Below are 26152 nucleotides of genomic sequence, written 5' to 3'. Positions count from 1 at the left end.
CGTGCTACCTCTACAAACGATGGGCTCTCTGGGGAACTTGGAGCTCCCGGAATTGCCAATGCAAGTTTGCGGGATTGTGGACCCGTTAGTAGAGTATCTGAGAGGTATCTTGCAGGAGTCTAGCCCCTTAGAGGTAGGTAAGTCCCTGTTGCCCAGGCGGTCCAGTGCACGATGATGCCAACTACAAAGCCCCATCTCCGTAAATTATTCTTCGCGGAGGAGCTCTATGGAGTCTAGTCTCATTTCCATCTCCACATCCTTGAGCAGTTGAATACATTTTGTTCTTCCTCCCCTCTCAATCTTAGGTATTTTTTTTTCCTTCCTCCCCTCTGAATCTCTTCCTTTTTATTTTTTACTTTTTCCCTCTTTCAAAATTCATAGTCGCCCAGTCTCATGCATTGAAGATATTGGTTCTATAGTTGGCTTTGGAATTGTTTGGAACCTTCAGGTGAGAACTCCCTGAATCCCCGTCGCATTTAGAAGATTAGAAAACCATACGTATTCTACACAAACGCGACGACACGCCACGACACAAAAATGATCATAGGCGCGATCTTACACGTAACCATGTATAACAATCTCAAACCGTAAGGAGGGGCCGAATAGAAACAAAATGAGTAAAACGAAAGAAAAGAGGGAGTAGAAGAGAGGAGAGAGGGGAAAAAAAGAAAGAGGGAAGAAAACAACAACCCAATGCTATTTTCATCAAACTAACTAACCACTAACTAACTGGAATTTATTCAATACAGTTACCAATCTCCTTCTTCCTCCCTTTCCTCACAGTCTCCCTTTATTGAGGTATTTTCACCCCGTATTTGGGTCTCATCGTCGACTTTCATCACAATGGCTAGCGAAAGTGGGGAGAGAGCTCCTCGCGAAGTGAAGAACCACATACTCTTTGAAATTGCGACCGAAGTTGCCCACCGCGGTATGTCTAGGAAGATGAAGCATGAGCTCCTATATACTAATATTCGACCCAGTTGGTGGTATTTACTCCGTTATTAAGTCCAAAGCGCCCGTGACCACCGCCGAGTATGGAGAACGGTACACGCTTATTGGTCCTCTTAATCACCAATCCGTACGTTTCGCAAAACCATTACACCTATTCATACACGCTTACTAAATAAAACAGGCCGCCGTTGAAGTTGAAGAACTAGAACCGAACACCCCAGAACTCGCTAAGAGCATCGAGGCTATGAAAAACCGGGGTATTGGCATACTCTACGGACGATGGCTAATTGAGGGCGCCCCGAGAGTCCTGCTTATAGACACAAAAACCGCATATAAATATATGGACGAGTGGAAAGCCGACTTATGGAATGTTGCTAGTATTCCGGCCCCGCCAGGCGACGATGAGACCAATGAAGCAATTGTTTTTGGCTACTTAGTTGCCTGGTTTCTCGGAGAGGTGCGTTCTTCAATATTGGTACCCGAAGTTCCGTTTGCTGACTCTTTTGGCCTTGAAATAGTTTGTCTGTCACGAGAAAAACAAGGCTGTCATAGCCCATTTTCATGAATGGCTCGCCGGTGTTGCTCTACCACTAACTAAGAAACGACGTATAGATGTCACCACCGTCTTCACTACGCACGCGACCTTGCTAGGCCGCTACCTCTGCGCTGGTTCCGTCGATTTCTATAACAACCTACAATGGTTTGATGTTGATGCAGAAGCTGGAAAGCGTGGTATCTACCACCGCTACTGTATAGAACGTGCGGCTGCCCACTCCTGTGATGTCTTTACCACCGTATCGCATATTACCGCTTTCGAAAGCGAACATTTACTTAAACGCAAACCCGACGGTGTATTGCCGAATGGACTTAATGTCACCAAATTTTCTGCGATGCATGAGTTCCAGAATTTGCACCAACAGTCAAAAGAAAAAATCCACGACTTCGTCCGAGGCCATTTCTATGGGCATTACGATTTTCTGCCCGAGGACACCGTATACTTCTTCACCGCTGGCCGTTACGAATTTCGGAATAAAGGAGTCGATATGTTTATCGAATCTCTCGCCCGTCTCAATCACAGATTAAAGAATGCCGGAAGCAAGACAACCGTCGTGGCGTTTATTATCATGCCAGCACAAACCACATCGCTGACAGTTGAAGCCCTAAAAGGCCAAGCAGTCATCAAGTCCCTTCGCGACACCGTGGATGTGATTGAGCGTGGGATTGGCCGCCGCATCTTCGAGAGGTCATTGAAATGGCACGACGGGGACCCAATGCCAGATGAAAAGGAGCTTATCACGAGCGCCGATAGGGTTGTTTTGCGCCGTCGCCTCTTTGCCATGAAAAGACATGGGCTGCCACCCATTGTCACACACAACATGGTCAATGACAACGACGACCCTATCCTTAACCAGATCCGGCGGGTGCAGCTTTTTAACCACCCTACCGATCGCGTCAAAATTATTTTCCACCCTGAATTTTTGAACTCATCCAACCCCATTTTGCCACTAGACTACGATGACTTCGTGCGCGGGACAAATCTGGGTGTCTTCGCCTCCTACTATGAGCCATGGGGTTATACCCCCGCTGAGTGCACGGTTATGGGTGTCCCTAGCATCACTACTAACCTATCTGGTTTTGGCTGCTATATGGAGGAACTAATTGAGAATTCGGCGGATTACGGTATTTACATTGTGGACCGACGCACGAAAGGCGTTGATGATTCGGTCAATCAGCTCACCTCCCACATGTTCGAGTTCTGCCAGAAGAGTAGGCGTCAACGAATTAACCAGCGCAATCGGACTGAGAGGCTGAGCGATCTCCTCGATTGGAAGAGGATGGGTATGGAATACGTCAAAGCACGGCAATTAGCTCTACGGCGGGCATATCCAACTTCCTTCTCCGGTGAGGAAGAAGATGACTTTATACCAGGGGTTGAGCAGAAAATCTCGCGGCCTTTCTCGGTTCCGGGTTCTCCTCGCGACCGAACGGGAATGATGACGCCCGGTGATTTTGCGAGTTTACAAGAGGGGCGAGAGGGGTTAAGCACGGAGGACTACGTGGCGTGGAAGCTGCCGTAAGTGTTATAATAACGTACAATGCCAAAGACTGTAACTAACACAAACTGATGCAGTGAGGAGGAAGACCCGGATGAGTATCCGTTCCCGCTAACACTCCGGACGAAGAAGACGGGCTTCTCTGGGCCAGCGTCCCCTCTTGATGGCGTACAAATCAATGGAAACCAGTGAGAAGGGGTTCGGCGGTTAATAGGGCCATGTTTAACCTTATAGGTATGGCACGGAATTAGGTACTCTCTGGACTATGAGGACATGGGGCGATGTAGGTAGGGAAGAAGGGGGTTGGGAAACATGCATATGTAGGCGGTTGTAACGAGGAGAAATGGGATATAGTGATGGTAGGAGAAGATGATTGGTTGGTATATTAGAGATATAATCTCAAGTTGGTTGGAAGGATCGGCAAACACAGCACAGCCAGTAGTCTTTGTTCTATATGTAATGATTGCATAGCAATGCATTAGCTACCTAGGTAGTATTTAGCAAAAACTGTTCATATATAATTTTTTTTCTGCATTATAAGAGCATTAATAATGCAATATTGACATATACAACCCGCAAGCATGGTAAATGTAAATATGGGTCAAATATTCTACTAATATTCTACTAATATCCCATTAAATAATGTATTTAATTATATAATTTTGGTATAGAAAATGTTGTTCTATATTTCTAATAAAATGAAAAGAGAGGAGTAAATCGAAGGATCTGAGATAAGTATCTTTCAATACGAGATAGGGGCTGAAATACACGCGTATGGAACCAGACAAGGTCTTAACCCATGATTACATTTACCATGCTTGCAGGTTGTAGTAACAGATATTCTAGGTACATAAGGTAATATACTTTATGTACCTAGGTATGTACATAGTAGGTCATAGTACAATGTAGGTGGGGTTAAGTGGCTTCTGTGTACCTAGGTACTTGTAAATTTATATGAGGCAGCCCAATCTTTATCTTCTTCTAGATTGGTCACTTTTAAATATAAAATAGCTTATGTACCTAGGTGAAGTACACTGTACGGATTCTATAATAAAACATGAAAGCAGCCGGGAACCTTAAGACGCAAAAGTCGTAAGATAAAAAATGCAGCAGCTAACCTTACCGACCCTGCTCTAAGAGAAAGAAAAAAATATATAAATATTATATGAAGTACCTAAACTCCCTTGCGCCTACTCGAATATAAATGCAACAGGAAAGGGCAAATAAACCAATCCCTTGTAATTGGAGGTACGACAAAAAGCATGTACTCACCCAACTCCTACCTTATGTAGATAGAATGGATTCCCCGCCTTGCCTTCCAGGGTTCCAAGGTTCTCAGGTTCCTTTTTTTTTCTTAATAAACACAAAAAAACAAAGCCAGAGAGCCTTGCAGAACGCGCATCTATGAATAGGATCCCATCCTCCAGCCATCCTCCTCTCCGCTCCCTTTTTCAAAACGTCCTACATCCACAACCTTTTGCAACATCATATACCCTAACTAAGTACCCAATTAATTAGGTAAGGTCAGTTAGATGGGTGGGTAACTAACTCTTCATACATCACGAATCACTAATCACACATCGCACATCGCACATTGCGCGCGGAGAAAGTATATGTGGCTTAGAGTAGGCAGGTAGGTTCAATATCTAGACTTACTTGTTACCTACATTGAGCAGGCGTCCCAACGACGAACAATCATTTACTAACCCCAGAAAAGCCAAAGAGGGGGGAAGGCCCTCTCCAGCTCGCGCCGTGGTCACGCCTAACCCTAATCTGGGTTCGAGATGAAGTTCACCGCGATGAAATTCTTCCGACGCAGCAAGAAGTCGTCCCAGCAGTTCAAGTCGCCCAAGAATTCAACCCAAGACGAGCTAGAGCGGGACAGATACCGTCTTTACAACCCCCACCAACCCGATTACCACGGCTATGCCGCCCAAAGGAACGGTGTATTTGCGCCCTGGTTAGAGCTGCCACCCCCTATATTAGAAAGAGTATTCTCCTTCGTTTGCCCCCACTGCTGCGACGAGTCATACGAGACCTGTGAGCAGAGCGCTCGCGAAGATGCCTGTATGCTTTGCGACCTACGCGATCTCTCCCACGCCGGCCAAGTCTGTAAGCGCTGGAGGAAGGCTGCCATCAAATTGATGTGAGTTTCCCCAACCCAAGTAACCGTTACGCCCGACGAAAGGGATAGTTCGTCGCTAATTTCTACCGGGGTTCGGTTGCGCTAGGTACCACAGCATACGAATCGATTCGGTACATTACTGCGAACGCGAGATCGACCTCTCCGAGAAGCGCAAACGTAGAAGTCGCTTCGACCGCAATGGCCTTCCCGAAGATACAGCTAGTGCTCGGTTACATCTACTATGTCGCTCGCTACGTGAAGACCCGACTCGCCTTGGGGCAATCGTTCAATACTTCAAGACTCCATATATGCTACGAGAGTCCAGCACCCCCGCGCTGGCAAGGACTATTGCCGTACTACCTAACCTGCGCTACGTCGACCTACCTGAGGGCTTGTTTAGTGACGATCCGGCTTACCATACACTCAAACTTGAGGTTCAAGCCCGCTGTCCTAATCTGAGAAAGATGACCTACCATAGCGGCAGTGAGCGTAGCCTGGAAGCCTTGAGTAGGGGCGGTATATGGCCAAATCTTGAAGTGTTGGAACTAGCTGGAATCAACATGGACCCGGCGGCACTACGTCACGTTCTAGCGATGCTGCAAAACCTGCGAGCTCTAAAGATCTCAGACTGCAGAATCATAGACGACGACATGTTCAAGTACAATGACATGTTGCCCGCATTTCCGGCTTTAGAAGAATTAATTCTGATGGATACGCTGAGAGTCACTTCCGACGGGTTTGTGGCGTACTTATCCAGAGCAGATACGCAAAAACAGCTCAAAGTCCTCTCTCTTTCTAATACGGGTATTCAACCCTCTACCCTTTATGACGTGTTGGCACACGCACCAAACCTTACGACCCTCTCCATCACCGAGCAAGTAGATTCTGCGTTTCCATCTCACTCCGGGCCCATTCCACCCCTGACTAACTGGTCTCTACAAACTCTACGCTTCGAAATCACAGCATCGCCCACTACTTCTCCATATGCGAGCATCACAAGTGGTTATTACAATTATCTAGCCTCTTCTCTCTTCGCTGGGGGTCTACCACGCTTATCCGCCGTGTACGTTCGAGATCAGGACTTCCCGGATACCCTTCTAGGTCTCCCACCGCCCGCTCCTGGCTTCGCGGGAGGGCAGCAACGACCCAGCAGCTCCAGTAGCGCCGGAATGTTCGGGAACGGTGGCCTCTCGCCATCCAATACGGGAACCTTTGGCAACGCGCCTCCCCGGTTTAGTTCTAATAATCCCTTCGCTGCAGCGCTTGGTGCGCCACGTGGGCCACCAATGCTGTCGCTCAACCAGACTCTCGAAGTTTTTACTAAGGGGGAAGACGACCTTGATTGGGGTAGCATTAGGAGTGAGTATTAGTATCCCGTGAAGATCACTTGCTGCATCGTTATGCCTCTTTCCAGGATGCCTATTATTGTATCATAACGCTAAACCTGCTTCTAAACTCCACCTCCGAATATAACAACTAACTCTCTTTACTCCAGTGGACCCTTTTGACGCTTACGGCGGTGCTAGCAATGGCCGTAGAGGCCGTAGCGGTAGTTCGTCGAGCGGCCGTCCTTTGAGTAGCTATGGCCTCGCGGACCTAGGCTCTGGATGGCAGGCCGGTGGTGGAGCTAGGAAAAGTGCTGTAGTTCAGGGAACCGGCACCGGTAGTTTTCTAGCCGTGCCGGGCGCGACGGGAAGCGGACACGGGCGTAGCCGCAGTACTGCAAGCTCTCATGCCGCCAAGGAAGATCTATGGCCCCGGCCTAGCAGTAGTTATGGGGCTAAAAAGGGAGATCGAGATTTATGGCGTTAAATGTAGTTCCCCTTGTAATGTGTAGGGTAGGATGCCGACTTGGCAGATTATGATGATACGGGAGCTCGTAATCAGTATATAAGATTGGTGTGAAGGATGCATAGCAAGTGTCGTGGGTAAAATAAGAAGGGGGAGGCTAGGGTGGTAGGAATTCCTGACTGCGGCCATGTTCACTAGATGGCTTAAGACCACTTCCCTGGCATCCTCACGTCGTGCCTAATACATTTGGGTCATCGTATAGATGTATAGGTAGAATGTCATTTTAGGCGGGATCTGTTGTTATTTTAACGTTCTATAACGGAAAGGCAGGTCGATGCCAATGTCAAAGGCGGGCAGCTGACAAATGGACCAGAAGGACGTAGAATTGGCGCAGGCATGATGAGTGATGCGTCCGCAAAAGTTGTAGCCGCCACCTTCATTTGCATCCCAAGCCCCAAAAGATGAAATCTAGCAAGCTCTAGGAAATCTTGGTGACAGCCAATTGCCCTTTCTCCTCGTCCTCTAGCTCCAAAAACCCACCCACCTCTAATTTATTTTTCCATTTTCCGCTCTCGTACCTTGCAAGGATCATCGTCATGCGAAGCACAGTCTGATGGCTTGAACTATGCTCAGCTATCTCGGAATCAAGCGGTGTAAATGTCCATCTACCAAATGCCCAGTTAAGGATATACCTATTAGAATGATGAGTTGGAGTTGTTGGTGTGGCATTTTCGTCCTCTCCGGAACTCCGCACCATCGGTGATGTCGTCAATACTGACTTAATCCGATATACCTCGTCCTTGGGGGCAGAGTTTAAGAGGGCCATCAGCTTCGTCGCATTGACAATAGCTCCCGCCCGTCCAGAAAGGGTGATAGAAAGTACCTCGACCTCGTTCTGGTGGTCATGGTTGTGATGGTGGCCGTCGTATGTTTGGCTGTTTTTATTTATGGTCGGCTCCTCGGTCAGAGCCGCCGCCAATCCACCGTCAATACCAAAGATAAGGTCAACAGGAACCTGCCCTCGGTCGCTCTTAACCCAGGCTACATCGACCTCGAGGTCACCAACCCGATCGAGGCAGTCATCGAACTTACGATTGTCGCAATTCTCCCACTTATTGAAGACAATTAGGTCGGTATATCTAGCCTGTATACGCGCGGTATAACTCGTATCTTCGTACCCTTTCCAATTCTCGACATCGATTACGCTGACGACACCGTCTAGAGAGTAGTGGCCCGTCTCGCGAGCTAGGCGATTCACCTCAATCGCTAGCGTAGCCGGGAAGGCGGAACCGGAAGTCTCGATGACGATGCGGTCGGGGCTGACGTTGGCGCGCAGCTCTTCGAGGGCCGTGCTGAGCTGACCTACGAGGTTGCAGCATATGCAGCCATTCAGAAGTTCTTGGACGCCGGAGACAGCACTCGAAGAGGCAAGCTGCGAGTCGATGGCTACGTCACCAAACTCATTTTTGAGCAGGGCAAGACCGTAGGAAGGGTTGGCGGCACGGAGTTGGGGCACGAGGTTTAAAAGGAGCGTCGTCTTCCCTGAACCTAGAAAACCAGTAACGATGGTTATGGGTATTGGGGCCATTCTTGTATGTAATAAGACCGCAAAAGGGTAGGCATATATCTACGGCATTGAGGGGTATTGATCTACCTAGCCCAGGTGCATACCAAGTACATGTGCCTACCTAGGTAGGTAGTTTAGGTATTAGATGTGTGCGTTAGGTACCTAGTTATGTTGGTAAAATAGAGTTCCAACAATTATACATATATATGTATACGTATTGATTATCATGGTGCGGCGTATTGATTAAAAACCGCAGCACTATGTAATAATAAGCTTAAACCTGCGGCATTATCCGCTTAGCGGGAAAATCACGTTACCTAAAATACCTAGGTATACATGTACCTAAAACTATGACGTATACCAGCAAACTGCCCGACTACTACTACTAAACAACCCTATAACCTAAAGTAGTATATTGACAAGACCAATAAGTAACAACGAGTATTCTATTGTCCTACGAAATGCATGGCAAAAGCCGAAATTTAGATATTCATAAGAGCATAGCATGCCACGCAATCGACACTTACCCCACAACGCAAACACAGACACACAGACAAATATACAGGGGCCTATTATTAGATTAAGACGACTGTGAACTTTTATCATGTTAGATGGTCTAATCATTGGATATCTATAGATTGAGCTAACACACTACACATTGGTGCAGTTGGGTAACCCAGTTTGGAAGAGCTTCGAGTTCTTGATGTATATTGGAAGGTACTCTTGCGTCGTGAAATTGGCGTCGATGTAGTAAGACACGTCGCTAGAGCTGTAATTCGAACCAAGCATCGCCAAAAGGTCGTTCTCAATACTGCGCCCGGCAGCGGTTAGCCAGCCAATATCTTTTCATGTCTTAGTTGATGTACTTCGGAGGAGACTCACAAGTCAACAAACACAACGTCAACAACATCCGCACTACTGCTCTCATTGAACCCAGCTACTCCTTGGAAGAAATCGGGAATACTGTAGTGTGGTATTGCAGTGTGTACAGTATCATCGCCATCCTCGCCAAAGTCGTCCTTGGTTGTGTAGCCGGGGACTAGATCGACAACCTGGCGTCTCGTAATGCTGGGAAATCCATGCGACCACTCATCACGTCCGACTTTGGAATGAGCCAATGGCGGATCAACGCAGATGTCCCGCTCAATGGTCATAACGCCAAGGTTGCGTTTCTCACTAGCACCCCGATTATTAAGCAAGTCGAGCAAATTAGCAGCTACCTCGTAAGGTACGCTAGGGATATGTAAGAAGATGTCACGGAATGGCGAAACAATGAATTGGTCGTCGTACGTAAAAGGTCCCTTGTACATATCAAATCGGACGCTTCCTGTGTTGGCGATGATATAGCGTGGTATGTCTTTGCGGGATTCATTGACAACAGCTTCTGCTAACGCATCTGACAGTAGAGGGAAGATGCTGTTGGAGCTATGGAACGGAGCACAAGTCATGCAGTAATCCTGCGGCACGCATCCGTAGACCTCGCCGAGGTTGAGCTGTTCCCTGTCCTTCGTAATCTCCGCCGTAACGGCCAAGCCGTTATTGTAATCGAAGTTTTGGTCGTACCATGTTGCAGCATGGTACTCAAATGTCCGGCGATTCCAGTCCAGATAGCGGCGGGAATATACGAACGGAGAGGTAGAATTCTGAGTCGCCTTACGGGTCGGGTTGGGGACACCAGCAGGGCCAGGAACGATTCCAGTATAGCCGCTGTTGGTGCTGTCAAACCCGGACATCGAAAGCCAACCTAGAGTTTCACAGTAACGGCCTAAAGAAGCATGAGAACCGGTCGAATATTAGTGATGATATAACTTACCCGACTCGATCGCTGTGCTACTAGAATCCAATACGGCAAAGTCTCGAATGTGGGTGTGTCCTCCAAGAAATTGGATCGGGGTGTTGGGATGCGCTGCACGAATTGCGTTGAAGACGGTGGGAAATGTGCTGATGTTATCAGTCGGCCGTGCAGGGTTATGTCCAATAACGACAAACAAATCAACAGGCTCTGGACATTTGAGGGCATCTAAGAACCATTGCTGTGTTACCATGGTCTCTGCCGGTATAACCTTGGAGACATTTGTGTTGCCTACCGGTTGTTGTTAGTCGGAAGCGTTCACTATCTAGAACGTCTCAGGCATCTCGTCTTACTAGTAAAATCGAACAATACACCAAACGCCATGATCCTGAGCCCGTGTTGAGTTGTGAAATATCTGTGAGTGTTACCGATATACTGCCAATCCCCTGTTTGCTGGTTAAGTATCTGGACGTTCGATGTAAGATACTTCTCACCCCAGTAAGTCGAGATCTCATCCAAAGCCTGGTAAGCGACGTTGGCGAGATACACTATTTGCATGAGACACATTGATCAGCCATCTCAAACCCCGTGTTCTAAAAATGACCATGTTGCGACGGGAAGACGAAGAGAATTACTAGGTATTCGCAATGAGGACTTTTGGGAGCTAGATGCCTCAAAAAGGGAAGAAAATAAAAATGAGGAGAAGAAAAAAACGCCCGACACGTTTTATACGCACATTCGTGGTTACCTATGGTTAACAGGTCGTATTCAGCATGGTCGAAAATTTTCATGGAAACCTCGCCGTCTGGCGTAGTGGCGTCGCTCAGCCCGGCTCCATCATGTAAGTCACCTAAGAAAAGGGTGTTGTATGAGCCAGCTCGGTGCACACTATGGAAGTATCGGGACCAACTAACCGGTGTCGACCAGAAGAAGGTCGACTCCCATATTACCAGCTTGGTGTTTGAAGCGAGTTGAGAAGGAGACAAAATCACCCCAGTCGCTGCCATAGTTTTGTTCTTTCAAATGGCCCTCTAACCATCCGTGCGTGTCGGTCTATCCGTTGATAAGCCAATTAACTCTCCGTATTTCATGCGATGAGGATATCTCAAGCTTCACTTACGGTATGTAGGAAATTCAATTGACCCCACTGTAACATTGAAGGTCAGTATCTCGACTTCTCTCATTTTCTGATGCATGACTGCCACTGGCATACTAACTTCCAATGCTCTCGTAGGCCCATAAGTAGCGTTAATGGCACCTGGTTGCATGCGTTTGATATGTCGAACATGTTCGACATGGCCCACCGAGCCATCGCAGCCGGAGCAGGCCAATGTGCGGCCAACAAGTAGGGAGGCTCCTAATACCGAGGTGGCGTTGGAGAGACGCATCTTGGAGAAAGTAACGAAAAAAAGCAAGATGATGGACCAATCATGAGTTTCCACTCGCCAAGACAGTCTAGGGAAGTCCCAGCAGATCCGAAGCAGATCTAACAGGACAATGGAGTATAAATACAAGCTGGCGAGCTGACGAGGTGTTGGCCTACCTGCCTGCCTGCTTACCTACCCTGCTTACCCAGCCTCCTGGCCTATAGTACTGGGATCGGCATTCACCGAGATTATGATGGCGCCTCTTATAACCACTGGAGCAGTGGAAAAGCCAGGATGTAGCACGTGGTGCGTATTGCCTACGCCCGATAGAGTAGGTAGGTAACTAGATCATCGCACAAACAGGGTTACATCATCAGCTTGCATGCATATTTTTCTATTCTTTATCATTAGTCTTCCCTTCAGGAACGGCAAGTTTGATAGACGCTAGACTCATTCGTGTGTATTCCGTTACTTCCATTCAATCGTTATACCCACCTGGGTAGGTAGGTATTATCAAACTACATGAGAGTGATGACCCCAATGTTAGAATCTAATTAGAATCTAGTTTTTGCGTAGGATCTTGTTCATATAAGTGGGTTTATGTCTCCGTATGATTTCCGACGCGTCCTCGCGGCATTACCTATCCTATTCTCATAATTGGATATTACTAACGTTCTTCATCGCTTCTACTATCTCGGGCCGGGGTGTTGAAGGGTGAGTTCTCTCTCCTTCGTCGTTATCCGACTCCACCTCCGTTTGTGCTTGTTCAACAGCATCCTTAACGCATAGCTTGCCTTGTATTTTATGCGATCTTGCTCGATATGCATTGACGGAAGTATCTTCAATATAGAACGCTAGCCTCTCCGGTGCTCCTGCGTGAGGTGTTTGTTGATATCGTTCTCGAGATGTTGAATCGTCTCTCTAGCCTTGTTCTCATCTATAACATCATCTACGAATACCGATATGTTACACCATGTACGTGCTTCGCCGCTGACTTCATTCTGTTCGTTTCCCCACTCCTTGTCGTTATTGTCATCCCCACGGTTGTAGCTACCAATGCCGAATGCGACAAACAATCGGTCCTTCTGAGAGATATGCTCCTCTAATAGGTCGTTTAAGTTATCCATTTCCTTTATTTGGTTTTTTCTTTCTTTCTCACGCCATTCAAATTGCTCATGTTAATTACGCATACCGTTGTGTATCCGACTGGTAATTGCCCATAAGATATGAGAAAAATGGGGATAATGAGCTTGAAATATGTAGCAAGATACAATCCATGTAGTTCTCTGGCTTTTGCTGTCGTATTGACTGACTAGGTGCCTACTCTTTGTCGTATATTGTGGATTCTAAACCTGTAGAATTGAAAGGAAGTGATGAATAATAATGTTGAAAGCTAAGCCGAGACGGCGACCAACAAGTAAACAGCACAGGGACGCCGGAAACGGAACGTGGCATACATCAAAGATGCATCATGCAATACCGTGTAAATTGCCTAGCAAAAATCACTGACGGGCCCGAACGGTTATTGAAACCTTTATATATTAATAACAAATTTACTGAAAGACTAACAGAGACGACGAAGCACGAGAACCAAATGTACACCGTAAGCCTCCCGACATGCTTGAAAAATAAAACCCGAAGAATATAGCAGACTGTACTGCTCGTAAATCATAAAACATGTCCAAGAAGTCTGAATCGATACTTTGATCTAGCCATAAAGTGCGATGAAGGACGAATACTCATCTTTCAAGAACCAAATATTATGTTTATAGAAGAATGAATTGACCAGCCACAAAGGCGAGAGCGGAGACAAGCGCGAACGTGTCCCTGACGGCGGGCGCGCCAGCGGTAACAACGGCGGGTGGAGGGATGGAAGTGCCATTGCCACCTGGGTGGTGAGGGCCACATGAACCCGAGCTGCAGCCAGATGGTGAGCCAGAGCCGGGGCATGGCCCAGGGCCAGAGCATGAGCTAGAAGGGCCGGGCATGCCACCCTTAGGTGTGGGGCCAGAGCCGGAGCCAGAGCCTGGGTGGCCGCCAGAAGGAGCAGATCCTGAATCATGGCACGGTTCGGAACCAGAGCAAGACCCCGATGGACCGGGCGCACCACCCTTTGGCGGAGAACCTGCGCCAGGAGCCAAGCCTGGGCAAGGACCGGGACCGGAGCACGAGCCAGGCTTGCCACCCTTATCACCCGGGCCGCCGGGAACAACAGGAACAGGGACGTTCGCTGGCCCAATAGGGTGAGGAACAGGATGTGGAGAGCCGTGTGGCACATGTGGGGCAGCTGTGATGGTAGCGGTGACACCGTTCCCGGTGATGCTAAAAGAAGGGCGGCCGACACCAGTGGGTAAAGCACCGGGGCAGGTAATTTCGATCTCGTGAGGCTCGCAGGCGTGGCAAGCCACGGTGGTAACTACAAATCCTGGTGGGATGGTGGGCGTCACATAGTCGGCCGGTTTACCAGAGCAAGTCTCGGTAATCGTGTACGTGGCCATCCACTGGCTAGTCTCACAAGCCGCTGGTAGGACGGTTTCGTAGACGGTTGTGTACATGCTGTGTGTCACTGGAGACAGCGTGGTACGCGTCACAGGAGGGGGAGTTGGGTGAAGTACCAAGGGAGTAGCGAACGACAGGAATTTGGCGGTCGAGGTAGCGTTGAAGTAAGGCATCTTGACGGCTTATTCGTGAATACAACGGATTATACTGAGCGTTGAATTAAGAGACCTGGTTGGTGCCGCCTGAAAACAAAAAAACGAGTGTTGTAGCTTAGATTAACTATATCAAAAATGAGTGTGGTGGCCGAAGAGGCTGGTAAAGAATGACTTGTTAATAAGGAGTGACTGAGAACGATTGACTGATGATGCTTCTACGCAAATTCAAACCTGGTGAGCTGGGAAGCCATGGCTATTTTATAACCAGGACAGGCATAAGCATCGCATAGGCTAGGCGTGTCGAAATATTACAACCAGTATACTAGATGAGAGTTATAACAGAGACTGGCTATCGTCGAGTTGAGTACGAAAGAATGACTTGAGATTGCGAGACATTCCTAAGCTGAACCATGAGGCTTACCTGACTGACAATGAGTATATTAAACATTCGGGGATAAATATAATAGGCTTGACCCAATGCTGGTTCGAGACAATTAGCTGAGACTAGTCATATTCTCTCATTGACGATAGACATGGGCACAATATTAAGCGAGGAGAATATGCAAGAGCTTCGAGGCAGCGCGTCTAGCGATCCCGTTTAGTATTGGCACGCAAATTCAGGAATGCGAATAGCATTGCGAATGACATTGGTGTCGGTATTATGTTCCCTCGTTTTTCGACATCTCCCGCACACGGTCCGAGGACGTTCGGGAGACTTCCTAATAAGGAATTCTAATCTCCAGAGTAATTCTCATTTTGAGAATGGCAACACATCACTGTGATATTGGTTCGAGGTGACGGTCGTGGCGACTCTGTGAATACTTTTTGATCTGAAGAGAAAAAAAGAAGAAGAGAAAGAATGGAACGAAAATTTTAATCTACAACTTTTATTCTACGCTGTACGCTTGCGCTAGCTGGGGCTAACTACATCTGTACTAGCTAGTACATGTATATTACATAATGCATAGTGTACTATCCATTCTAGGTCAATCTTATCTATACCCATGTACATACTACCTTACAGTAGATACTGTATTATGTAAGTGATTCATATATACCTAAGGTGGGACATCTTATCACTTATTAAAACCGAGCTTATTTTATCTGGTACACCTATCCCTGTTTACATACCTGCATACCTACCTAGGTACGTAAATTCGTACCTCTCAATCCCACCTACATTCTTTTCGAGCCCACGAATTCTTTAGTCAACAAAATGCCAGCCGACGACTACACCTCAATACGAGGGGGTGGTGCTCTCAAGCTTAAAGGTGGAAAAGTGCAAAAGGCAAAGAAGAAAAAGAAGACCAAAGCTGCAAGCCCCGAGCGCTCCCTCTCCATTGCGGACGAGTCTAGCGTTATAGAGGCCGAAAAGATTCAACGAGGCGATGGCAAAGACGAAGAGGATACCAAAGTAGTCGAACACAAAACCGAGGCTGAGAGACGACATGAAGAAGCTAATAGAAAGAAGGTACATACGCCCCCCTTACTCCCCTGACACGACATTTGCATAGCCTCTACCTGATCCTAAGCTAACTTCAACGCCACCATTTAGATGTTAAAGATGCTAGAGGATCCTAAGGTTGCCTCCGAATTTCGTAAGACCCATAAGGAGAGAGTCGAGGGCCTCAATACCTACCTCTCCAAATTAAGCGAACATCACGACATGCCCAAGATAGGCCCCGGATAATTACCTTCTCGCGGAAGCGGAGGCAGGCAAACAACGAAGGCGGGGGTGGAGAAGAGGAAAAGGAAAAGAGAGAGAAAAAGAGGAGACCTTCAGGCGAATGGACTGTTTTTACTATATCGGAGTATACCCTGTTATGGCGTTTTTTATATAAATTTGTTTTATAGATGACCCAGTATTCTGCTATTAAAGATTTGACAACCTACCTCAACCTCCTACATAATATTCTCTATAAACTTCCCATCCATTCATAAAGAGGGTTACGAAAAAGGGATAAACTGCCGAGGCCATTCCCCTAGAAGAACTATCCATACCCGCCAACTAGGCCTAGGAGCCGACGAAATCAAACCGAACGACTTACACCGCGTTTAGTGGATAGAACCAAATAACGAAATAGCTATCTTCGTTAAGAATAGCCTTAGTCTAGGAAATGCTAATGTCTGTGCGTCTTAGCATCTCTTCCAGTTGACGCGATATATATTCTTCCCCTACTATTTTAGTCTACCCGTAATGAATCATGGAAGACCTTAAGAAATGAACCCAAAAATTGTCCCGTATGATTCATTAATGCCACACATGTTCCTTGAGTCCAGAGCTGATCCTTTACCTATGCCAATTTCCAAAAACCATTCAAAGGAATGTAAATGCCGTCAAAATCCCATGTATGCAATGTCGGCGCCAAATATTAATACCCCACTCTCAACATGCTATCAACGCCAAAATCCAGACTGCAATTACGAAATAGAATGGCCGAGACGAGAGTCGCTATACGAGAAGCACTCCACCAACAACGGCACCAATGATAACTTCCACGACGGGCTTTCTAGCGAGCGCAACAGCGATCCCGGACTGCAAACTTCCTGATGAGTCAGCCGTAGTGCTTGCTCCTTCAGCTGCCCCAGGAGTAACAACCTCAACCGATGTAATCGTCGTCTATAACTTCTATTAGCTATTTGATGCGTTTCGGGCTAGCTTAAAGCGCCAGGGCACATATCGTGGGCTTACGCCGGCGGGATAACGAAAATAAAAAACAGCGTCGACAGCAAACATTAAGAAAGCGAAAAATGAAACCTGAGTGTGACGTACCTTGGCACCTCCAGGGAGTGTCGATACGAATGTAGAAGTCTGAGTTGGCCGTGTGGTACTAGCACTGGAAGTGCTTGTAGTTGTCAAGGTTGAGCCTGCACACTTGGTTAGTTCACTAAACGTCCATATATGGAGCATAGTATCGGTTAAAGACTAAATTTCGGGCAAACAGAGAATCGGAAATTAGGAAGCTGGGAAATGAGAAGCAAGGTTAAGTGCAAAAGCAACAATTTCTTGCTGAACGTACCCCTAGAAGAATGAGGGGAAGAGGTAAGAGTAGAAGGAAGCGAAGAAGTAGAAGATGGCAGTGTTGTGATTGCGGTGGTGGTAGTTACTAAAGGCATGTCGGTTGAAGAATCGACAGACGTACCGGAAGAACTCATCCCTTGGGTGGACTCCGACGTTGACGTAGTCGAAGATTCGGTCTCTGTCGAGGTAGTCGAAGTCGTCTCAGATGTTGTCGTATCTGTGGACGAAGTCGGAGGTACCGAAGTCGTGTCTTGGGAAGAGGTTTCTTGGGTTGTGCTAGTTTCACTTGTAGAGGTTACAATGCTGGCGTCTGAAGATGTGGAGGACGTAGCCGATGTGGTATCGTTGCCAGATTGCTGTCTCTTTGCCATTTGGACAATAGAGGTTGCTAATTCCGGATCATTCGAATGAACAGCCTCCATTGCCGAATGGTCAGAGTCGTAAACGCCGTGTCTATAGGTAGAGGGGAAGTAGGCGTGGAGGAACTCGTGGAGAGCCTGAGGTGATGCTGAATTCAACAGCCGCGAGAACGTTGAATCATCACGATGAACGGCCAGGTTAATTTCACCTTCAGCCGAGTTCTCGCCAGAAGGCGGTTGTTGCTTGAGGACGGCATTTGCTAGTCCGGCCGTGACAAGTATCCCGAAGAAGAGGGTGAGGAGGAAATGCCGAGCTGAAGGCATATTTTTTACCATACGATATCGCAAGCAGGACGACTCAGTGGATGTGGAGGTCACCTTCTCACCCAGAAGGTTCTTTTCAGAAAGATCCGGTGTCATTTTAAAAGAAGAGAGAATTTGGGTCGAGAGACGGATGTTTAAAGAGAAGCCTACTGGATCAGGCCGAGAAGCGAAAGAGCTAACGCAGACTACTGCACAAGGTGCTAGAGGAGTGGGCGATAATATTTTGGGACGGCGACGACTACTTCGGTACGGTACTTCGGAAGACTCTAGCGATATGTATATTCACTGGGTTTGCCGCAACGTAGTTACAAGGAAGGTCGGTACCACACGTAAGTATGCATGAAGTTGCACAGCGAAAAGAAAGAAAGGAAAAAAGGAAAGAAAAGTTGAGCGAACCCGGGCAGAGCAGCGGGACGAGGACCAAAGGCCAGTGAGAAATCCCGAAAACGAGGGTACAAGAGATAGTTGGGCAGTAGTAGCCTATCGAAGGTACCTTCTACTCAAACCTGGGATAATCTGCCGGATGCTATGGAAAGATCAAAGTCATTAATGGAGCTATGGAGAGATAGTTGGACCAAACACGGAAACCACAAGATATCGTCGTGGCTGATGGCTTGATCTCCAGAGTAATAAAAAAAAAAAGAATAGAGTGGGACTCCAGATTCTGCTGCATGTTTTTACAGTATGGTTCTACCGTGCTTTTCTATATTACCCAACACTGTACGATGTACATAAGCTGAACGGATGTCGGGTTCGTGTTGAGCCAGAGCTGATTGCTCAGTTACGAGAGCTTGCAGCAAAGCGAACAAACATCAGCCTCCCTGAGTTTCAACTAACTAAACCCATCTTACAATGCGGATACATAAACGAAGACCCACGCCGGTCAACCAACCATATTCGAGTCTTTGGAGCAAGGGGACCCCCTCTTGTCGCAAAGAATCTATATTTTCCACGCGGATTAGATCCTCCGGCACTGTGCTGCCGCACTATCAAGATTTAGTACTTGGTCGGGAACCCGTACTGTGGTCATGGTGACGTCGCCTCCTGTTGGGAATACGAGGTTTTCGTTGTTTTGCCAACACCCCACCGTCGTATTATGAAGCCCATTATGTAATATTCATCTGATGGGGATCTAAGATACGAAACATGACACTATAGCTTGTCCATTGTAGTCTCGTATAAAATATAGTGACAAACTCCATATTGACCATCAAACGAGGGTAGTAGGCCAAGCATGTTATATGCACCTACATGATTATAATACATACATATCCTATATTTTATATTTTCATTTGTTTATTTTTAACATTGGTTTCAATAAGCGCATGCTGTTACCATGGTTCACTCATTTCAATTCTTACGAACTAATGTAGCCTCAATAAGTAGGAAGTACATATACATGAAATCATTCAGCAACTGCATATAATATTGAAACCTACACACAGTGTTAAGAAGTTCTAACTACAAGGACTAATATAACTAAGCTTAATATTAGATATTTAATGGTGTCTTGCCTCTGAGTGCTTATTTTAAGGTGCCAGAGACTAACTCCAAATAGGGCTGACAAAACCAACCATTAGTCCCAGCCCCCTATGTAATTACCTACCTAGGTACATATATAAATACCTAAAGCCTTCATCGTTATCCACCAATTGGAATAGATTCCCAATACATTAAAGTACCTAGGTAGTTTAAACTAAAATTCCAATATAATAGGATATGCCTATTCGAGATGCGTTTTATATACCTAGGTAATGTTTGATATAAGATTCATTACATACCTAGTACGTACCTAGGTATATACACCCATACATATTACCTGATTCTGTGAAGGTTAAAAGAGAAATAAACCTACGATACCTATACTACCGGAGTAACTATTCAGACTCCCCGATGAAATAGAAGACCAGAAGAAAGAAAAGAAAAAAAAAAAAAAAAAAAAACTCTGAAGTGCCCTCTAACTCCTTTGCACTGGATGCAATTTGACCCATAATGGGGCTTTCTCCCAAATTAAATAAACCTTCTGATCCAACCAATCCCCCTCTGTCGCATTCTCAATATCAAAATGCCACATCAGCCTAGCAACAATTATCTTCATTTCCACATAGGCGAGATTTCGCCCAATACAATTCCGTGGGCCAAAAGAGAAGGGTTGAGATGCATCTCTCTTGTCATTGCTAAACTGAGGATCCTCGCCCAACCAGCGTTCGGGAATGAAGGAATCTGGTTGTGACCAGTTGTAAGGGCTTCTGCTCGCCGCGTATATGGGAATAGCCACAGATACGCCTTCGGGTAGATATTCGCCATTTACCATGGCCCCTCCTGGTGGTATGATCCTATGGTGGGGCTGAGGCGAGGGAGGATATATTCTCAGGGCTTCCTCTATACACGCAAGTAGATATCGACATTTATTGACACGAGCGATCGTAATCTCATCGGGATGGCTGAATGCCCCCCGCACTTCGTTCGTTAGAATCTGAAGCACTCGGGGGTTCTTCAAAAGGAGGTAAGTGAGGCCTATGGAGAATGTCGTCAGTACTTGCTTGCTATTATATCACATCTCATATTACCTGATAGTAATGTCGCTGTGGTCTCACTCCCAGCCGAAATAAGCGTAGATGCATTGCCCGTGAGCTGTTGGAAACTCATTTTTCCCGCCTTATAAGCTTCAATCAATTTATCCATAAAGTCTGGTACATCTGATTCATGTTCAAGGCGATGCTTGATTTTTTCCTGTGGGAAAAATGAGTAGGAGACTCACACAGGTGAAGAGGCAATACGCTTACAGTGTTGAGTTGCTGCAGCGTTGATATGTCCGACTTGACGGATGTTGGGATGGCCCATAGCTTGAGGGGTGTTTGGACGAGAAATGGAAGACGAGCAATTGCCTGACTGAACGCCAATAGTTTAGCAAAGCTGAAAAAAACCTCTATCCATTTATGAAGCCGTGAGTTGGTTAAACAATCGAAGGATTCGCCGAAGGCTAGAGCAGAGTACTGGTCAGCGACGCAGTGCTAAGCGAGCTTCCCTGGGGGCTTACTTAGAAATCCGACGAGATCAAACGTCATAAACTATACGCGGTTAGGTCTTAGGTGAATCTTGGGTTGGAGGCAAGGCTGACGATGAACTTACGTCGTACCACGATAGAATATCAATAGGTGCCGTTCCGTTTCTGCTGATTTCTTGTAGCTTTTGAAACAACACCGAGATATATCGTTGCATAACGGGCTCCTGTTCCCTCAATGCCTTCTCCGAGAACCCATGTATCAGCAACTTCCGAATATACTGATGGTAATGCCGATCGGCATTGAGAATAAGGGGCCCGCCCTTTATACCTGAGTGATATTTCTCGTCTTTGGAAAACTCAAGATGGCCGGGTGGTTTGTGACCATATATTTCTTTCCATTGGGCGGGGTTAATGAAAGACAATTCATTGGGAGATGTCCTGACGACTGGGCCATACTGCTCATGTAGCTTAAGGAGATATTTGTGTAACCCGCCTCGAACATAGGGCAGCGCAAGCCACCATGAAGTTGCCGATGCTATTCGGGGACCCGGATATTTCGACAGAGGATGGAAGTATATATTGTATGCGAAAAGACATAGATAGTATGGAATAGGCTGTACACTGTTAGTGACGCGGGCTTACATATGGCTATACATAACTTGCCAGAAGGCATATGCCTAGTGCGAACAGAATGTACTCATGAGTACCAAGTGGCTGGATCGCGTGAGCCAATGTTCCGATGACGGTCATTTTCTCGTCCCATATATGTAGTGGTTATTGAGAGAGGGGAATTGCTTTTTCTTCGATGGAATTTAACTATTTATTGTTGATACCTCACTCTACCTTGGGTTTCTTCTGACCTTTAAATAGTCCCATCATATTCGGATGTGGTTCTTCATAAGGTCTTCATATTTTTTTATGTAGCGGAGAAGTAACCCTATTATGCTACGGCATGGAAATAAAGCTGTCACCGGAAAGGTGAAAACCCCGATTTAGCTGGCATAATTCGATTATATGCCGGGTATGCTTGGTAGCATCTATGCAGGTCCATCTTGCGATCGGTGGAAATGGTATAGCGTGTTGTGCTATAGAGCTCTGCATAAACTATTCTCGGAATTTATTAGTTCCTGATGCAGTTTGATAATAATATGGTGGGTAGGTAATTGATTGTGACTAGATCGTGAATTATTATAGCATACCAATATATGAGATATCATCTATTCCGGAAGAAACTCTTTGAACTTAACACAACCTCTCCCTTTTATTTTTAGAGTAAGTCAAATAGAATATTGGTTTTTATATGTTGATGAAAAATGCCATAACCACCTTTATTCAAAAAAAGATTGATTATGGACATTATCATTAGCTCAAGCTGAGATATTATGTAAAGTGATGGATGGTCCGTGTCCCAAAGAAAAACCTAAGTAGGAATTTCAATTTGGTTTGAAGATCTGTGTTATGTTTGCCACTGCCTGGGTGTTATAGACGATTCCATAGGATACGACCAGTTACACTATTAACCATGCGGCTGCTGCTGTGGATAATTTACAGTATATTGAATTGATCCTGTGCCTATTTCAAATTTAACATGATGGAAATCGATTGCAGTGTTTGAATGAAATTAATTGAGTTGTTAGGGACGTTGTTGATGTTTGAGTTTGAGAGATGGTTGAAATATTACGTACTAGTTTGAATTACGACGACTGAACCTGAAATCTCGAATATATAAGGGGGGTGGTAAGCCACTATCGTCAGCCACATGAATTGATGAGATTACAGGTATGTACTTGTACGAAGTCTATTACGAAAAGGGAATATCGATAAGATAGAAATATACTTGCTTACGACATAACTTAAAAAATACATGTGAATATCCAATTAACTAACCCCTGCCAAAGAAAGAAAGCCAGAAACTTAGAGTCTACCTAGTAGAAACTTAGAAACGCGCGGATCGTTCAATGGAATTTACTCTCTTTTCGTTTCCTCGGATCAGGAACATCGAGTTTGAACCAAGTCTAGTGTATTATTGCATACTACAAATCGCACATAACGTCAACGTCTCCACGACTATCGCTGTCATTCGTTAATCCTTTTTCCTTTCCTTTTTCTTTTTTTCAATAGTTCGACCCGCAGATCATGACGGAAGAAGAACCGACCGTGGCTGCATGAATTACCCTTCAGTTTGCGCCCCAAAGGTGCTTTTTCGACCACCGGGTCTCGATAATGCCTGAGCACCTCAACCCCTCTGAACACGATGCTTTGAGGTTGCTCTCACGATCCCCACATCCTTATCATCGCCAGACCTCCGAATTACTCGACCCATCTGACCGTCTTGCGTATAAGTCCTCGGGGAGAAGCCGTTTCGATGCGCCCTCAGACTCCACCGCCTCAAGAGAAGTCACCCCGAGTAGCGATAGTGGCACCGAGGCCGACGATGAACACTTTCTCAAAGGCCTACCCGCCCCTAGGAGGTTTCGGAAGGGGTTGCGAGGGCACAATGAAGCTCTATCCGGTACTTCGACTCCGATTCCCTCCCCCGCTCTTCTGGAGGAGGAGGCCCGAAGATCGTCGTATAACCTGAAAAAAGAGGCGCATATGGGTAAACTCTCGCCGAGTACCGCCCACAGAGTGCGAAGGAGAAGAGAGATCATTCGCCGCTTTATCGAATTGCTCATCATTGGATTTCTTGCTGTCATCGTTAATACTAATAACCTCGTTCAGCCCATTTGGCGGATATGGAATCGAGGTAAGCATTTTGTAACCAGGTCGCCCAATCAGTATTGCTAATTTAAATGAAGAGCTCTTGGCCGGTCTAGGTATATCGGTAACACTGGCATTCCTATATCCCTTACGAGTTGTGATGTGGGCGTACTGGCACCGATCCCCCTCGAAAAAGATACCGTTGTCCATACCCTCTTCTTTTGACCCGGCACCACTCCTCTATCCACCGGGTATCACTATCCTCGTATCTTTGCTCCTTGCTACAGATAACGAAGCGGTAATGCCTGTGAACATAATACTTGCCATATGTTCTTTGCCGCCGAGTTTAATACCAACTATTTCAAGCGCTGATCTAGGATGCAATCCAGTGCATTGGGCTCTCTCATGTGTACCTCTGCTTCTGAAAGAGAACTCTTGGAGCCCCAACGTTTCCCGAATACATTTTGGGAGTGCCGGTTCTGTTCCACCATCCATTCCACTCGAAAGCGCAACCCTATTATACCCCCTACACCAGAATCTGTGTTCAGTATTGCACGCCCTAACTACGACTAGTCTTCTCGTAGCCGAGTTGCAATTGTTGTCGATCGCACTCATTGACCTGTTACTTCTTTCTTATTCTCCACAAGCGGTCATTCTGAAGTCCATGCTCTGGGTAGGGGGTCTTGATATTCTCGTCTTATGTACTCAGGCGATTAAGTGGGGGATCTCTTTAGCCCGTGTGCCTAAATGGCGTTTCAAAAGGGCAACGACTTCATCTAAGCCGGTTTCAACCGTCCTATCTAGCATCATGTCATGGAGAAGAGTAAGACACGATTTATTCCATGCACCTGTGGATAGTTCGCCTTGCAGTTCGTGTGAGGCTTTTGATGACCCCGAGGACAGTGACGGCCCGGGATCTATGATTCCCAGAATACCTGCTCGTGTACAAACCATGCTCGACGGAGATCATCGTGAGTTCGAGCGAACCTCAACCTCTCATACGAATTCAGCCTTTAAAGCTTCATCTAATATTGCGGAAATTAAGCCTGGAGCAACACCACTTCGCCGACATACTCTGCCGGGTACGGACAACGCCTCTCGCAAGTCACACACACACACACCATCTGGCCGAAGAAAGAGAACTGCTTCTCATTCCGTTCGTGCTTTCTTCTCACTTACCCAGGAACAAGCCACACTCCGGAAGTGGATTTACGCCATATACGTTTATGTGTGCATTCTAGGTGCTATATTCCTCCCACTCCCTTTTTTTGGCGTGACGAAAGCCATCTCGGATGAAGCCCTTCGCGGCCGTGAACCGGTAGGGTGGGCTCTGGGTTATCTATTCGGGGATCTGCCGCAGTTTAGGTGGGAGGTTATCAGTCACAATCTGGAACGATGGATATGCCTTCCACCGAGATTGTCCAATGAATTCGAATACTCCAATTCGATAGGCTGGATCGACCATATATGCCGGTCTTATCTTGGCCGGGCCAACACCCGCCTTGCCTTGAGTGCGTATTTCGCTATTATCATTGCGATTGGACTTACTGTGGTCTTTCGCCTGTCGTCTATTTACGAGGTAGACACGCGGCGAAAAGTCTTCCATTTTATGATGGTTGCCATGTTTCTACCAACGGCTTACGTAGATCCTGCGTTTGCAGCCTTGGCATTATCCATCGTCCTCGCCATATTTCTTCTTCTTGACCTCCTTCGAGCGAGTCAACTGCCACCACTTTCGAAGCCGTTGGCCTCTTTCCTTGCCCCGTATGTCGATGGACGAGACCTGCGAGGCCCGGTTGTTATATCCCACATTTTCCTACTGATTGGATGTGCAATCCCCCTCTGGTTATCGTTGGGTTCCCTCTCGCGTACTGGAATTGGCTATCTTGAGGGCTGGGAGTTACCTGCGAGGGAAGTTAGTATGGTATCGGGCGTCGTGTGTGTAGGGTTGGGTGACGCGGCAGCTTCTCTAATCGGAAGACGTCATGGCCAGCGGAAATGGTTATGGGGCGGTGGCAAGAGTCTTGAAGGAAGCGTAGCTTTTGCCCTTGCCGTCTTCGTTGGACTCACTATAGCACGTGCGTGGCTCCATATTGGAGGATGGTCGCCGGCAAGTGGTAACTCAGATACATGGGGTGTCGCGGCTCAGAAGATGGCAATGTGTGCTACTACAGCCAGCCTTACGGAAGCGGTCTTGACTGGAGGTAACGACAATGTCATCGTACCTGTGGTCCTTTGGACCTGTGCGAAGAGTCTCGGCATATAGTCAAATGCTAGAGGCGGGGATTAAATGAATGATGCTGAGAGTAGGCGTTTGGTCCAGCCGTTTTTGGCGACTGTGCACCGGCATTGGGAAGGATGGTTGGGGCGGCCTAGGTCACAGGTCGGATATACCAGGTAGATTCTGTTGGCAATACTTGAATTATTGCAACGAAGACA

General features: G+C 46.7%; 10 protein-coding genes across 10 annotated transcripts; 4 read left to right on the top strand and 6 right to left on the bottom strand.

The window, feature by feature from the left end:
• The first annotated feature begins 560 nt into the window (after nt 1-560).
• On the top strand, nt 561-3233 carry F4822DRAFT_180128 (glycogen synthase). The gene is made up of 5 exons (XM_051453398.1): nt 561-928; nt 981-1078; nt 1133-1408; nt 1470-3025; nt 3083-3233. The coding sequence occupies exons 1-5, from the start codon at nt 844-846 to the stop codon at nt 3195-3197; spliced, it is 2130 nt and encodes a 709-aa protein (XP_051317044.1). The 5' UTR covers nt 561-843; the 3' UTR covers nt 3198-3233.
• Nucleotides 3234-4789: 1556 nt separating this feature from the next.
• Nucleotides 4790-6942, top strand: F4822DRAFT_436709 (uncharacterized protein; the record flags this gene model as incomplete). Its single annotated transcript, XM_051462334.1, has 3 exons — nt 4790-5151; nt 5237-6489; nt 6626-6942. 3 exons carry the CDS (start codon nt 4790-4792, stop codon nt 6940-6942), a joined length of 1932 nt encoding a protein of 643 aa, XP_051317043.1.
• Nucleotides 6943-7171: 229 nt separating this feature from the next.
• On the bottom strand, nt 7172-8718 carry F4822DRAFT_180084 (cobW-domain-containing protein). The gene has a single exon (XM_051453397.1). It carries the CDS (start codon nt 8507-8509, stop codon nt 7400-7402), a length of 1110 nt encoding a protein of 369 aa, XP_051317042.1. The 5' UTR covers nt 8510-8718; the 3' UTR covers nt 7172-7399.
• A 157-nt stretch (nt 8719-8875) lies between these two features.
• On the bottom strand, nt 8876-12086 carry F4822DRAFT_396177 (Metallo-dependent phosphatase-like protein). Its single transcript, XM_051457496.1, has 8 exons — nt 11498-12086; nt 11401-11427; nt 11195-11333; nt 11017-11130; nt 10634-10828; nt 10302-10571; nt 9371-10253; nt 8876-9299 (listed from the first exon to the last, which is right to left on the bottom strand). The coding sequence occupies exons 1-8, from the start codon at nt 11666-11668 to the stop codon at nt 9140-9142; spliced, it is 1959 nt and encodes a 652-aa protein (XP_051317041.1). The 5' UTR covers nt 11669-12086; the 3' UTR covers nt 8876-9139.
• An 18-nt stretch (nt 12087-12104) lies between these two features.
• On the bottom strand, nt 12105-12923 carry F4822DRAFT_396172 (uncharacterized protein). The gene is made up of 2 exons (XM_051457495.1): nt 12213-12923; nt 12105-12150 (listed from the first exon to the last, which is right to left on the bottom strand). The coding sequence occupies exon 1, from the start codon at nt 12772-12774 to the stop codon at nt 12502-12504; it is 273 nt and encodes a 90-aa protein (XP_051317040.1). The 5' UTR covers nt 12775-12923; the 3' UTR covers nt 12105-12150; nt 12213-12501.
• Nucleotides 12924-13354: 431 nt separating this feature from the next.
• Nucleotides 13355-14772, bottom strand: F4822DRAFT_180044 (uncharacterized protein). The gene is made up of 2 exons (XM_051453396.1): nt 14728-14772; nt 13355-14425 (listed from the first exon to the last, which is right to left on the bottom strand). The coding sequence occupies exon 2, from the start codon at nt 14317-14319 to the stop codon at nt 13414-13416; it is 906 nt and encodes a 301-aa protein (XP_051317039.1). The 5' UTR covers nt 14320-14425; nt 14728-14772; the 3' UTR covers nt 13355-13413.
• A 745-nt stretch (nt 14773-15517) lies between these two features.
• F4822DRAFT_427113 (DUF1754-domain-containing protein) lies at nt 15518-15991 on the top strand (the record flags this gene model as incomplete). Its single annotated transcript, XM_051460680.1, has 2 exons — nt 15518-15772; nt 15857-15991. The coding sequence occupies 2 exons, from the start codon at nt 15518-15520 to the stop codon at nt 15989-15991; spliced, it is 390 nt and encodes a 129-aa protein (XP_051317038.1).
• A 762-nt stretch (nt 15992-16753) lies between these two features.
• F4822DRAFT_427112 (uncharacterized protein) lies at nt 16754-18102 on the bottom strand (the record flags this gene model as incomplete). Its single annotated transcript, XM_051460679.1, has 3 exons — nt 16754-16921; nt 17075-17169; nt 17322-18102. The coding sequence occupies 3 exons, from the start codon at nt 18100-18102 to the stop codon at nt 16754-16756; spliced, it is 1044 nt and encodes a 347-aa protein (XP_051317037.1).
• Nucleotides 18103-19963: 1861 nt separating this feature from the next.
• F4822DRAFT_427111 (cytochrome P450) lies at nt 19964-21763 on the bottom strand (the record flags this gene model as incomplete). The annotated part of the gene is made up of 6 exons (XM_051460678.1): nt 19964-20523; nt 20577-20739; nt 20793-20989; nt 21047-21077; nt 21139-21627; nt 21668-21763. 6 exons carry the CDS (start codon nt 21761-21763, stop codon nt 19964-19966), a joined length of 1536 nt encoding a protein of 511 aa, XP_051317036.1.
• A 1473-nt stretch (nt 21764-23236) lies between these two features.
• Nucleotides 23237-26134, top strand: F4822DRAFT_442321 (uncharacterized protein; the record flags this gene model as incomplete). Its single annotated transcript, XM_051462979.1, has 2 exons — nt 23237-23759; nt 23812-26134. 2 exons carry the CDS (start codon nt 23237-23239, stop codon nt 25977-25979), a joined length of 2691 nt encoding a protein of 896 aa, XP_051317035.1. The 3' UTR covers nt 25980-26134.
• Nucleotides 26135-26152: the final 18 nt, after the last annotated feature.

This window comes from Hypoxylon trugodes, assembly GCF_022578975.1.
Source record: "Hypoxylon trugodes strain CBS 135444 unplaced genomic scaffold F4822scaffold_3, whole genome shotgun sequence".
NCBI lineage: Eukaryota > Fungi > Ascomycota > Sordariomycetes > Xylariales > Hypoxylaceae > Hypoxylon > Hypoxylon trugodes.
Note: the sequence above shows the minus strand (reverse complement) of the source record. Positions and strands in the feature narration are given on the sequence as shown.